The sequence below is a fragment of the Giraffa tippelskirchi genome, chromosome 13 (assembly GCF_054371585.1).
Source record: "Giraffa tippelskirchi isolate mGirTip1 chromosome 13, T2T-mGirTip1v1.2.pri, whole genome shotgun sequence".
In the NCBI taxonomy this organism is placed as follows: Eukaryota; Metazoa; Chordata; class Mammalia; order Artiodactyla; family Giraffidae; genus Giraffa; species Giraffa tippelskirchi.
In genome coordinates, this window is record NC_137287.1 from 39,884,686 (window position 1) to 39,898,919 (window position 14,234).

The 14,234-nt window shown below is 58.6% G+C and overlaps 1 protein-coding gene across 8 annotated transcripts; it reads right to left on the reverse strand.

Annotated features, from left to right (window-relative positions):
- Nucleotides 1-188: 188 nt before the first annotated feature.
- On the reverse strand, nucleotides 189-12,856 carry E4F1 (E4F transcription factor 1). 8 transcript variants are annotated; one of them, XM_081555343.1, is made up of 14 exons: nucleotides 12,695-12,856; nucleotides 7,065-7,213; nucleotides 5,997-6,102; nucleotides 3,482-3,675; nucleotides 3,266-3,386; nucleotides 3,005-3,064; nucleotides 2,742-2,911; nucleotides 2,226-2,435; nucleotides 1,873-1,981; nucleotides 1,513-1,730; nucleotides 1,163-1,361; nucleotides 933-1,075; nucleotides 801-863; nucleotides 189-723 (listed from the first exon to the last, which is right to left on the reverse strand). In XM_081555343.1, exons 1-14 carry the CDS (start codon nucleotides 12,849-12,851, stop codon nucleotides 367-369), a joined length of 2,256 nt encoding a protein of 751 aa, XP_081411469.1. In that variant the 5' UTR covers nucleotides 12,852-12,856; the 3' UTR covers nucleotides 189-366. The 8 variants fall into 8 exon arrangements, with proteins under 8 accessions (XP_081411469.1, XP_081411468.1, XP_081411467.1 ...); XM_081555342.1 differs by having other exon boundaries at nucleotides 2,235-2,435; nucleotides 3,005-3,157; XM_081555341.1 differs by having other exon boundaries at nucleotides 1,873-1,978; nucleotides 3,005-3,157.
- Nucleotides 12,857-14,234: the final 1,378 nt, after the last annotated feature.

Here is a 14,234-nt window from a genome sequence, read left to right on the forward strand (position 1 = left end):
AGGAGGCTGCCTGTCCACATGCCAATGACACCCACACATCGTCAAGGTGCCACCAGCCCCGTGGGAGCCCTGGGTGGACCAGCCAGGCACCAGAGCCTCGAGGGTGGCCTGGGCAGGCGGGGACTGCCCCAGGGAAGAACTGCCAGACACCAGCCTGAGGCTGCTAATGCCGCAACATCACAAGTGGCGGATTTTCACATTTTATTGTAAAGCAACCAAAAATTCTATTTACACTCCCACGTCCCCTCTCAAAGTCTGAGTTCTAAGCCCTCTTGTCTGTACTCAGCCAGGCAAGCATGGGTAGGGAACCCAAGGTTCTCGGCTCCTGCCCCATACCGGCCCGCCAGCCCCTGCAGGTGCCTGTGCTTAGACAATGACCGTCTGCACCTCAAGCTGGCCCTCTGGGGAGGCAATAACCAGCTCGCCAGCATGCTCCAGGATCTCAATGTCCTCCGACGAGACCATGGTCACAGTGGCCTGCTCAGCGCCACTGGTGCCCGAGCGGGCCGTGAGCACAGTGCCCTCGCTGATGGCCGAGGCCAGTGTCATGGCCACCTGCTCCGTCAGGCTCTCGGGGGTGGCGATGGTGATTGTGTCGGCTGCGGCCGCCTCCGGGCCCAGCCGCGCCTCCTGGTCCATGGTCACGTTCTGCACGATGATCTGGTGCCCAGCGCTGGCCTGGTGCACTATCTGCTGCACCACCTTCATGATGTGACTGTCCACCTGTGGGCAGCCCACAGCTCAGCCCGAGCCCGATGAGCATGCCAGGCCACCCCTCTGCCCGTTCCCCAGCCCCTCACCTCTGTCTGGGTGCCCTCGATGATCTCTGTGGCTTCGCTGGTCTCTGCATCATCTGCAGTGGCCTGGATGGGGGTCAGAGGTCAGCCCTGCCCACCCCAGGCCTCACCCCAGCCCGGCGGGCCCCCGCCCACCTCGATGATATACTCCTGCGTGTCGGCTACCACGGACGAGAACTCGACCAACACGGTGTGCGGGTCCTCGGTCAGGACGGCGGCAGCTGCAGCGGGGCTCTCCTCAGACACCAGCAGCTCCTCCACCTCCAGCAGGCAGCCCCCTGTGGCGGGGCACTCAGTCAGCGCTGGTTGGGCTGCCACCCACCCGCTCCCAGCTCCCTGCCCTGCCCGCCCACTCCTGGCCCTACCCTTGGTGCGCAGGTGCCGGTTGAGCGTGCCATGCTCGGCAAAGCCGCGGCCACACTTGTAGCACTTGAAGGGCTTCTCGCCCGTGTGGTGCCGCACATGGCGCACCAGTGAGCCCTTCTCCCGGAAGCCACGGCTGCAGAACGGGCACACGTGCGGCTTCTCCTCCAGATGCGTCCGGAAGTGTACCTGCTGGGCATTCTGCAGAGACCACCCCGCCCCGCCCACGTCAGGGCCGGCCTGGCCTCAGCTCTGCCAGCCCCGAGGGCCCACGCCAGGACAAGGGGGCAGGGACCCGGGGACAGAGGGGGCTCAGGGAGCGGGCAGCCACAGGCAGGGGGACAGGGCCCACCTTGGTCTTATAGCGCTTGCCGCACTCAGGACAGGGGTAGGGCCGCTCATCCGAGTGGACGCGCCGGTGGCCGCGGACGTGGGCAATGGTCTTGTAGAGCTTCCCGCAGTCCCCGCAGCGGAAGCGGCGCTCGTGCACGTGGACCTCCTGGTGCTTCTTGAGCAGGTAGGCCTTGGGGAAGGCCTTGCCGCACTGCGGGCACGTGAAGGGCCTCGACCCTGCAGCCATGCTCCACATCAGGCTGGGACCACCACCTGAGGGCCCCACCCTAGCCACCGGCCACCCTGCCTGCCTGCCGCCCACCCGAAGGCCCATCCTGGCTGCCCACAGCTGTCCAGGACGGTTAACCCCGCCACCCACCTGCATGGCCTCTTTTGTGGGCCTCCAGGGTGGCCGCCGTTGGGAAGGTCTCACTGCACTGAGGGCACGGGTGGGTCCTGGGCACAGCCGAGGCCTCGCCAGTCACCTGCTGGGGGACCACAGCATCTCTCCAGCACCCATGGTGGCTGTACCCCATTAGCAGCGCTGGGGCCACCCGGAGGCACCCCCACCCTGGGAGGCGGTAGGCAGGTCAGGGGACAAGTCACTGCACACGGTGAGGAGCTTCCCACAGCCAGGGACGGCCATGGGGCCGGCAGCGGCCGGGCTAGCATGTGACTTGGCACCCCAAGTCCAGCCCTGCAGAAGAAGCCCACCGTGGGGCAGGGACCTACTGTCTCCACTTGCTCCACCTCCAGCAGCGGCACTTCCGGGGCAGTGTCTCCCAGCGGCTGGGGACTGGACGCGGTTGGGGTGGCTGGCCCCAGGGCCCCCTCCTCCCCGGGGGCCCGCTCGAGTACGATGCCAGAGTTCTGCATGGCCTGGTGCAGAAGGTTCTCGCGGCCGCCCTCACTGGAGCAGGGAAACTCCTGGGGGCCCGGGGACTGCAGGGGAGGCAGAGGGAGGGGGCTGGCCAGGCGATCCAGCACTCAGCACAGCAGGCCGCCCCAGGGCCCCAGGCCCATGCATACCTGGCGCCTTCACTCCGGAAGGCCCCCGCACCTGCCCTCACCCCCAGCCCACCCACTCCCACCCCTCCCTGCCACGACCTTGGTCTCTCATCTCCCTTCCCCTGCAACCAGATTGAGCACCAGGAAGGCAGGCCCAGGTCAGTCCCATTCCCAGCGGAGCCGGCGCCCAGAACAGGGCCCAGACTGAGCAGACAAGGGCCACCCCTGACCTGCCCCCACCTCCGGGGAGAGGGCCTTCATGCCCAGGGGAAGCTCTTGCATCTGGACGTGGACTTCGTGGATGACAGTGCCCTTGGCATCTGTCACCAGGTGAATCACCGGCGACGTCTCCATGGGCTCACCTGCCACCGACGATGGGGTAATAGCCCCCACAGTGGAGGCGCTGGACCCTTTAAGGCAGAACCAAGAGAGCCCGTGAGGACACATGGAGCAGGGTGGTACTGAGAGCAACCAGGGCTGCCTGGGGAGCCCCCCAAGCTGACCTGCGGGCACGTCCTCTTTGCCAACGACCACGTCTTTGCTCATGCTGAAGCGGATTTTCTCTGTACACGGGGTGAGAGACTTCAGGTGCCGGGTCAGCGCCCCCGACTCCCGGAAGCTCTTCCCACACTTGGCACACTTATAGGGGCGCTCGTCTGCGGAGAGAACGGGGTCAGTCCCGGCCTCGTGCCTCCAGGAGTCAGGGGCCACAAGGTCCAGGAACTGCCCCCGGGGTCGGCGGCAGCGAGCCGGGGCCGGCTCACCTGTGTGCCTCCGGTGGTGCCGGATGAGCGAGCCTTTGGTCCGGAAGGAGGCCCCGCACAGTTTGCACTCGTGGTCCTTGCGGCTGCTGTGCGTGACCATGTGGGCCTTGAGAATGCTGCCCTGTGCGGGAGGGGCAGCGAGGCTCAGGCATCGCCCAGCGAGGGAGGGGCCAGAGGCCTGGCTCCCCACCAGCACCCACAGCCCCGGAGCCTCACCGTCTTGAAAGTCTTGTGGCAGAGCATGCACACGTAGCGGCCGTCCTTGTTCACCAGCAGCTTGACCTGGGCCTGCTCACCCTCCGCTGCGAGCCCAGGCCCCCCCCGGCTGGGGCTGCCTGGGGCCTCGGCCACCTCACTGTCCCCCAGCTCCGCCTCTGAGGCCACGATGACCTCTTTGACGTGTCCGCCTCCTGAGGAAAGGGAGAGCGGCCTCAGCCCCGAGATCCACTGACCTGCCGCCCTTGGATGGAGCCTGAGGACCCTGCTGGGGTCAGGGGGGTCGTCTCGACCGACCCCGGCCCAGCACGCGGCACCTGCTTGGCCAGAAGGGATGGCGGGAAGGGATGCTCCGACTCCATGGGGCAGCCCAGAGGAGCTCCAGGCCTCTGGAACACAGTTAGCCAGGGTGTCAACACAGATGCCCTGCCCCCAGCCAAGAAGCACACAGGGCAAGACATGCACAGGCCTTCTGCTGTCCCCAAGGGCAGCCAAGCGCTGGTGCAGAGGCAGTGGACAGGCCAGCTCGCCGCCCTGGCTCCTGCTAATGTGAAGAGGAAACGCCCCTGGGACTGCCCACCAGCATGAGTTTCGAGGCAGGCAGGCCAGGGACCCGCCTGGAGAGCAATCGCTCCGGACACGCCTGGGACAGTCAGGGTGGGGAAGATGGGCTTTTGCAGCTCTCGTGGGTATTGAAGAAATGTGACAATGTGCAAAACTAAGCTGTAAACACACTTCATCATTTCTGCTCGTGAAGATGACGTGTGGAAAATGGCTATGAAGCCGCTTCTTAGAAACCATCTCACTCAGGCCAGTGTCATGTTTTGACAAGCCATTCTTCCAAAACAGAACGGAAGCTCCGTGACTCAGAAACAATTAGGGCATCTGTCGCTCCTGTGGGGCTGACAGCTTCCCTCCACCCCAGAAGCGAATTCCTAAAAGAACAGGGCCTTCCGCCGGGCTCGGCCCTGAGTCTGAATGTCGCACAGCAGACGGAAGGGTCAGAGAGGGGGGATCGTGGTTACCCCGAAGCCAGAGATGAAAAGCAAGTTTGGTCCCAGGGAAGAGGCAGGGGGCCTGGAGCGGGTATCCGGAACCTGTGCGGTCCCCGTGAACCGTGCACCGGCCCTGCAAGGGCTGAGAACCGTCCTGGGATGATGCCAGCAGCTGGCGGCTCAGGACTCTGGCCTGGGCTCCAGATCACTGAGCCAGGGGGACATCTGGGCCACCCAGGACGTCTGCAAAAGGGAAACTCCTAGGGGGCAAGAGAGGCGGGGGTGCCCAGAGAGGAGCCCCTGGAGCATAGGGTGGGCCAGCTGGAGGCTGGGTGGCAGGCAGGGCCTCCAGGGTGCCAGAGCCTGGAGGTGCTACCTGAATCTAGGGCACGCATTTCCCCACATGACACCCTCCCACCCAGAAACCAAATGCCACATCAGGGCTGGAGCACAGCCCTGCCCCACACGTCCACACTCCTATCCTGGAGGAGCGGCAGGCAACCATCCTCGTCCACAGGAATGTTGGGGGAAAGGCAGCGTGGAGACAGGGACAGGTCCCATGGCCTCCCTGGGGAGAGGGAGGCTGCCTGCTCTGAGGTTCCCCTCCCCCAGGCCACCTTCACCCCTCTTCCTGCCCCAGCTGGTCCCCAGGGCTTCCCAAGGCCAAGTTCTCCCTGTCACCCAAACCTTCCTGTCCAGCTGCCGATTCGCATCCCTGCCACAGCCCCTGCCCGTTCCTGTCCCCACCTCCAGAGGCATCAGGCCAACCCAGCCTCTCCACTGCCATGCTCACACCCAGCCACCGGGCCCCTCAGGCTGCCCTTTGAATGGCCCAGCAACACACTCCGTCCCCTGTAAAGGAGCATGTGACCCCATCCAGACCTCCCAACACCCCCTCACCTCCTGCACATCAATGAGGCACTTCGGCTTTAAAAAAGCCATCAAAGAGCCTGACTTGGCGTTGCACGCTCTTAAAAACCAAAGCAGTGTGGGAATCAGGGTGGGAATTGCCAGAGGGACAGAGCACTGGGGAGGTGACGGCCAGGGTCAGGCAGCAGGTCGGGGCTGAGCCGGAGCAACCATGCGCGCCCCAGCCGACCCTCCAGAGCCGATGGTGGGTGGGGAGCAGGAACCGGGGCCGGCGTGGGGACTGGCAGAAAAGTGGGGAGGATTCTGGAAGGAGCAGGGCAGAGAGTCTGGGGACACAGCAGGGACAGCAGCCAGCTCGTGGTCTGTGCACAAAGCGGAGCTGCCCTGAGGCCCAGCAGTCCCCAGGATTGCCAGGCTCTGGCTCCCCCTTTCCAGGCAGTGCGTGGCCTGATGCCCAATGCTCGCTCCTCCAGCAGGCCCTGCCCTGGGAAGGCGCGCACAGGGCCCCAGCCCCTCCTCGGCCAGGTCCTGCTCCCGGGACAGCCGACGGGCACGGGCAGCAGAGGTCCCAGCCCTGCCCACGGACGACTACTGGGTCAGTGCTGAGAAAGCCGCGTGTGGACAGCCACGGTGGGGCCAGACCGGCTTACCAACTATGTCAGGCGGGTGGTTGATGTCTCCCGCGAGCGCAGCTGCCTCCACCACGATGTGGGCCATGGTGATGGGCTCCTCTGAGCCCGCCACTCCTGGTGCCACCTGCCATGGGGCGGGAGGGATGGAGGAGACCCGTCTTCAGGGCTCTAGGACTCAGGTGTGTGTTCACACAGGAGCTCGCATCTCCCCTGCAGAGTACTGCTCCCAGTCTGCTCCCAGCCTGAACCCCTCACCCCAGGCCCAGGGGTCAGCCCCATCACTCCAATGCCTCCGGCCAACGAGGGCCCCACGCGAAGCCCTGAGCAGCCCAAGGAGGACTCCAGGATGAAGTGACCAGAAGCTCCAGCAGAGGCTCTACAGAGAGGAAGTGAGGACCTCCACCCACCGGCCCAGCCAGGGGGTCGGGGAAAGGGCCCCCAGGGATGTGGGGCTGGGGCCCTCCCAAAGAAGAGGACACCCCTGGGAGGGGCAGGAAAGACCACAGGGCAGAGCAAGACGACTCTGGGCCCCATCCTCAGGCCCCTCCCGGGGTGACTGGAGGCACCAACTTCTCTCGCAGTATCCTCGCCCACTTCCGTAGGCTTAGGATATCGAGAGCGCCCAGCCCACGAAGATGCCGTGGGCCTCGTAAGACTGTGTGCACAGCTCCAGTACACATGGCGTGCAACAAAGGTGGCCATTTTTACGACAGAGCCACGCTTCGTTTGCAGGATCCCTGGGAACCACGTGTATAGGCCAGGAGGACGGACAGAAAGACAAAAGCCATCGTGACATCCCTGAGTCAGGATAGCCCAAGAAAGGAGCGACCCCAGGCCCCAAAGCGCGGGCTCCACGCAGAGGCTGCTGAGCAGGCTGCCATCCCGGGCCAACCAGGGGAGCGCAGAGCACCCCCCACCCATGACCGGGTGCCACCCTCTGCCTGCCCCCATGTCAGAGGGACCCCGCTGCACCGGTGTGTCCTGCCACGCCACCACCTCCTCATCCTGCTGTCAGATGACAGGCGGGGATGTATGTGCACACTTGTGTGCGATGGCGGGGGCGGAGGGGTGGGGGGAGGCGCTCACCTCCCGACCCAGCAACGCGGCTGCCGGGGTGGCGGGCAGGGCTTCCTGAGGCACCCGCTGGCAGGCCTTCTGGAGCTTGTGCTGAACGAAGTCCTCCAGGGTGGTGAACTCCATCTGGCAGCGGCCACATCTGTGCACGTCATCCTCATCTGCAAGGAGCCCACGGTCAGGCGGACTGGGGGGGCTCCAGCCCTAGGGACACCCACCCAGGGGTGGCATCAGAACCAGGGGCCTGCCCCAGGGAGAGCCGCATACGGGAGGGGGCAGCCCTGACCATCCACTTGGGCACAAGGGTCCAAAGCCCCTACTTCAGACAGGAGGGCAGAGAGGCCCAGGGAGCAGCTGGGAGGCAGGGGGATTCAGCCATGCTGGTTCACGGACAGGGGAGGACCCGGGGTTCACATGTGCCCTCAGGCACCTCAGCAGCCATGTCTGGGCCTGTTTCGTCATCTGTAAAATGGGCCAACTTGGTGTGTGTACAGCTCCAGCTGAGAGGCCAGCACTCGGCAAACATGGGAGAAGTGGGGCAGCCTGACCCATGCCCACTCTTTTCTCACTCTGACCTGACACTTCACTGGTTCCAAGCAGGCAACACCTCCCTACCCTGGTGAAGACACCCAGGGTGGGGCTTCCCAGAGGGGCTCCACACTCCAGGGCCAGGGGCCATTGCCCTGAGCCCCTCACCATCTGGGCTGACCAGCCAGTCCCCACCCTAGGTCCTGCAGGAGGACTTCTGGCTCACTGAGTTCCCTACAGTGTGCCAGGCACCTCCCTGGGTTATCACCCCATCCGACCAGCACCCTGAAGAAATGGAAATGACTATTCCCACTCCGTAAAAACAACCTGAGATCAAGGCTACCCCGCTGGTGAGTGTTGGGGCCAGGACCTAAACTTGAGGGTCTACCCCAGACATCTTGCTGTTTGCACCAAGTGATGGGAGATGTTCCTTCCGCTTTTATAAGAGTCTGTCCATTCCCACCGCCTCATGAGCAATCCCACATCAAGGTCAAACTCAGGCTGGAGCACAGAAGGAGCCCAGCTGATGCCTACTGGATTAATGAACAAAGGGCCAAACCACAGCCGAGACTCGCCCACAGAAGGCCACCTGGCAAGGGCGGTCACACCTCCAGATAGCACACAGTCACCGGCCGAGCACTGAGGTGCCTCCACCCTCCTAATCCTCCCAGCCCACTCACCAAGTCTGACTCTGCATCAGCGTGTTGCCACTAAAGGAATTCCCTCTACAGAGGGGAACACTCCCAGCCCTGTAACCCTGAGAGGAAGCCCTAGGCAAGTCCAGCAGGGCACAGCAACCTCCAAAGAGACCCCTCGGTAGGTGGTACAGCCCCTAACTAAGCTGGAATAAGAAGGAACAAGGAAAGATGTACTGAGAATACAAACCCTGTGGAAACAAAGACCACCATCCCAGTATCACCAGCCAACCCCTGTCTGCCTGGCCCAGTCTAGTCTCCTGGGACAAGCTCAGAGAGCAGAGACCAAAATTCTGGCTCCAAAGTCTTCAGTGCCCCTGTTAATGCAGCCCTCATGGGTCCCCAGAATTGCTCTCAGAGATGCACGTGCATGCCCTCCTTTGAGTCTCACCACCAACCTACCAGAAGACAGAGCCCCAGAAGTTAAGGGAGTGTGTTCAGGGGTCACACAATCCTGGCATCCAAATAATCAGTTCAGTTCAGTTCAGTCGCTCAGTCGTGTCCGACTCTGCGACCCCATGAATTGCAGCACGCCAGGCCTCTCTGTCCATCACCAACTCCTGGAGTCTACCCAAACCCATGTCCATCGAGTCGGTGATGCCATCCAACCATCTCATCCTCTGTCGTCCCCTTCTCCTCCCGCCCCCAATCCTACCCAGCATCAGGGTCTTTTCCAATGAGTCAACCCTTCGCATGAGGTGGCCAAAGTATTGGAGTTTCAGCTTCAACATCAGACCTTCCAATGAACAACCAGGATTGATCTCTTTTAGGATGGATTGATTGGATCTCCTTGCAGTCCAAGGGACTCTCAAGAGTCTTCTCCAACACCACAGTTCAAAAGCATCAATTCTTCGGCGCTCAGCTTTCTTCACCGTCCAACTCTCACATCCATACATGAACACTGGAAAAACCATAGCCTTGACTAGACGGACTTTTGTTGGCAAAGTAATGTCTCTGCTTTTAAATATGCTATCTAGGTTCGCCATAACCTTCCTTCCAAGGAGTAAGCGTCTCTTAATTTCATGGCTGCAATCACCATCTGCAGTGATTTTGGAGCCCAAAAAAATAAAGTCTGACACTGTTTCCACTGTTTCCCCATCTATTTCCCATGAAGTGATGGGACCAGATGCCATGATCTTAGTTTTCTGAACGTTGAGCTTTAAGGCAACTTTTTCACTCTCCTCTTTCATCTTCATCAAGAGGCTCTTTAGTTCTTCTTCACTTTCTGACATAAGGGTGGTGTCATCCGCATATCTGAGGTTATTGATATTTCTCCCGGCAATCTTGATTCCAGCTTGTGTTTCTTCCAGCCCAGCGTTTCTCATGATGTACTCTGCATATAAGTTAAATAAACAGGGTGACAATATACAGCCTTGACGTACTCCTTTTCCTATTTGGAACCAGTCTGTTGGTCCATGTCCAGTTCTAACTGTTGCTTCCTGACCTGCATACAGGTTTCTCAAGAGACAGGTCAGATGGTCTGGTATTCCCATCTCTTTCAGAATTTTCCACAGTTTATTGTGATCCACACAGTCCAAGGCTTTGGCATAGTCAATAAAGCAGAAATAGATGTTTTTCTGGAACTCTCTTGCTTTTTCGATGATCCAGCGGATATTGGCAATTTGATCTCTGGTTCTTCTGCCTTTTCTAAAACCAGCTTGAACATCTGGAAGTTCACGGTTCACGTATTGCTGAAGCCTGGCTTGGAGAATTTTGAGCATTACTCTACTAGCGTGTGAGATGAGTGCAATTGTGCGGTAGTTTGAGCATTCTTTGGCATTGCCTTTCTTTGGGATTGGAATGAAGACTGACCTCTTCCAGTCCTGTGGCCACTGCTGAGTCTTCCAAATTTGCTGGCATATTGAGTGCAGCACTTTCACAGCATCACCTTTGAGGATTTGAAATAGCTCAGCTGGAATTCCATCACCTCCACTAGCTTTGTTCGTAGTGATGCTTTCTAAGGCCCACTTGACTTCACATTCCAGGATGTCTGGCTCTAGGTGAGTGATCACACCATCGTGATTATCTGGGTCATGAAGATCTTTTTTGTACAGTTCTTCTGTGTATTCTTGCCACCTCCTCTTAATATCTTCTGCTTCTGTTAGGTCCATACCATTTCTGTCCTTTATCGAGCCCATCTTTGCATGAAATGTTCCTTTGGTATCTCTAATTTTCTTGAAGAGATCTCTAGTCTTTCCCAATCTGTTGTTTTCCTCTATTTCTTTGCACTGATCGCTGAGGAAGGCTTTCTTATCTCTCCTTGCTATTCTTTGGAACTCTGCATTCAGATGGGAATATCTTTCTTTTTCTCCTTTGCTTTTCACTTCTCTTCTCTTCCAAGCTATCTGTAAGGCCTCCTCAGACAGCCATTTTGCTTTTTTGCATTTCTTTTCCATGGGGATTTTCTTGATCCCTGTCTCCTGTACAATGTCACGAACCTCTGTCCATAGTTCATCAGGCACTCTGTCTATCAGGTCTAGACCCTTAAATCTATTTGTCACTTCCACGTTCTAATCATAAGGGATTTGATCTAGGTCATACCTGAATGGTCTAGTGGTTTTCCCTACTTTCTTCAATTTAAGTCTGAATTTGGCAATAAGCAGTTCATGATCCGAGCCACAGTCTGCTCCCGGTCTTGTTTTTGCTGACTGTATAGAGCTTCTCCATCTTTGGCTGCAAAGAATAGAATCAATCTGATTTCGGTGTTGACCATCTGGTGATGTCCACGTGTAGAGTCTTCTCTTGTGTTGTTGGAATAGGGTGTTTGCTATTACCAGTGCGTTCTCGTGGCAAAACTCTATTAGCCTTTGCCCTGCTTCATTCTATACTCCAAGGCCAAACTTGCCTGTTACGCCAGGTGTTTCTTGACTTCCTACTTTTGCATTCCAGTCCCCTATAATGAAAAGGACACCTTTTTTGGGTGTTAGTTCTAAAAGGTCTTGTAGGTCTTCATAGAATCGTTCAACTTCAGCTTCTTCGGCGTTACTGGTTGGGGCATAGACTTGGATTACCGTGATATTGAATGGTTTGCCTTGGAAACGAACAGAGATCATTCTATCATTTTTGAGATTGCATCCAAGTACTGCATTTCGGACTCTTTTGTTGACCATGATGGCTACTCCATTTCTTCTAAGGGATTCTTGCCCACAGTAGTAGATATAATGGTCATCTGAGTTAAATTCACCCATTCCAGTCCACCTTAGTTCGCTGATTCCTAGAATGTCGATGTTCACTCTTGCCATCTCCTGTTTGACCACTTCCAATTTGCCTTGATTCATGGACCTAACATTCCAGGTTCCTATGCAATATTGCTCTTTACAGCATCGGACGTTGCGTCTGTCACCAGTCACATCCACAGTTGGGTATCGTTTTTGCTTTGGCTCCATCCCATCATTCTTTCTGGAGTTATTTCTCCACTGATCTCCATTAGTATATTGGGCACCTACTGGCCTGGGGAATTCATCTTTCAGTGTCCTATCTTTTTGCCTTTTCATACTGTTCATGGGGTTCTCAAGGCAAGAATACTGAAGTGGTTTGCCATGCCCTTCTCCAGTGGACCACAATCTGTCAGACCTCTCCACCATGACCCATCCGTCTTGGGTGGCCCCACACGGCATGGCTTAGTTTCACTGAGATAGACAAGGCTGTGGTCTGTGTGATCAGATTAGCTAGTATTAAATAACTGGGTGACCTGGTCACTTTTACATCTTTGAACCTCAATTTTCCTCATCCACGAAATGGGAATAACAACAAATAACAATAACAGCATCTAGGGCTGGCTTGAGAATGAAAAAGGATGAGTGCTCCATACTTTTATCGTCAACACCGGCGTCTCCATTCTGTAAGCGGAAATGGAGGCTCAGAGAGGTATGTGGTCACCTGCGCAGGATCTAACAGCTAGAATGTGGCAGGGCTGGGGCTGGGCGGCCTGCAGCTTTGCAGCACTGGGCTCTGCCACCTCCCTGGGGGTGGAAGAGAGACCCGGGGCCCCGCCCTCCCGGAGCCTCAGCCACACCCCGGCCAGGGCCCTGGTGGCCTGTCAGGTGAGGTGGGAGGGGGCACAGAGGAGGGCCGGGCCCTGTCTAGACGCGGAGACAGGGCGGGGGCGGCAGGCGGTGGAGCCGATTGCCAAAGTCTCCACGGACAGCCCGTGTGGCTCGGACACCAGTGCGTATCCGTGGTGGGCGCTGGGGTCCACCCCGGTGGTGATCGGCGCCCCGCAGGGTGAGGCCCGGGGGCCTGAGGAAACCAGAGGGCTCGTGGAAAGCTCTGAGGAGTCCCGCGGAGACCCACGAGGTCTGCAAGGAAGCTGGCCCGGGAGGGTGTGTAGCGCCCGAAGCTCAGGCCGTCGGGGCCTCCACCAGCCAGGCTGAGCCGCCCCCACCCCGGCCGCGCCCGGCCCCGTGCGGCCCTTGTTACCTTCCTCGCTGAAGGGCGCCGGGAGGCCGAGAAAGCCACCAGGGGCCAAGGCCGCCGCCGCCGCTGCGACCCCGCCCTCGCCCGCTTCCCGCCCGGCTTCGTCCCGGGCTTCTGCCGTATGCGCGGCCGTCACCCGCACTGCCATCGCACCCTCCATGTCGCAACGCGCCGCAGGAAGATGGCGGATTTACGACCGTGTCGTCATAACAACGGGCCGCTCCGAGGCGAGCGAGCGAGAAGATGAGAGGAGGACGACGAGGCGGGGCCCGGGCGGGTTTGACGGGCAGGCGGCGGGGCGCCGTGCGAGGGTGTGGCCTGGAGGCGCAGAGGCGGGCCCAAGCGCTGAGACAGAACAGGAGGCGGAACTGCCGGGAGAGGTGTGGTTACGGTGCAGAAGACTGACGGGTGGGGCGGGGCCAAGGGCGGGCGAGGCGGGGCCAAGGGCGGGCGAGGCGGGGCCAAGGGCGGGCGAGGCGGGGCCAAGGGCAGGCGAGGCGGGGCCGCGCCTGAGGATTGAAATGCTGGGGCTGCGGTCCGCGAGCGGCGTCTAGCCGCTAGAGCCTGGGTAGGCGGCCAGTTCTGCTGGTGGCGCCTCCTGCTCGGCCCTGAGCGCGTTCCGCGGCCGGGATCCGAGCTCTAGAGGGCCGCTGCCGGGACACTGCCCCAGATCAGGCCGGTAGAGTGGTGCTCGCTGCCCGCCTCCGACCCCCTCGGATGGCAGAGCCTCCCTTACTAGCTGACTCAGACCAAGGACAAAACCCGAGTTGGGGATGGCTTCACTAACTCCTTCATTCTTTTGTATAGTTTTCTTTTTTTCTTTTTTTTTTTTTTATAAATTTATTTATTTTAGTTGGGGGCTAATTACTTTACAATATTGTAATAGTTTTTGCCATACATTGACATGAATCAGCCATGGGTTTACACGTGTTCCCCTTCCTGGACCCCCCACCCACCTCCCTCCCCATCCCATCCCTCTGGGTCATCCCATTGCCCCGGCCCTGAGCCCTTGTCTCATGCATCGAACATGGAATGGTGTTCTGTTTCACATATGATAATATACATGTTTCAATGCTATTCTCCCAGAACGTCCCACCCTCACCTTCTCCCTCAGAGTCCATAAAATTGTTCTATGCATCTGTGTCTCTTATTCTGTCTCGCATATAGAGTTATCGTTACCATCTTTCAAATTCCATATATATGCATTAGTATACTGTATTGGTGTTTAGTTTTCAAGTTGTGATAAGTACACATAAAATTTACCGTTAGTGACAGTGCCTTCACAACGTTGTGCAACTATCACCAACCTGTAGTTCCAGAACATTGTCTTTATTCCAAAAGAAAATCCGTACCCATTGGCAGTCACCCCTCATTGTCCCCTCCCTCAGCCCCTAGCAAACCTCTTTCTCTGTGGATTTGCATTTTCTGGACATTTCGTATAATCGGAATTTTACATACGGTAATCTTTTGCATCTGGTGTCCTTTACTTAGCATGATGTTTTTGAGGTTCATTCAGGTTGTAGCATGCAACATGCAACAGTAC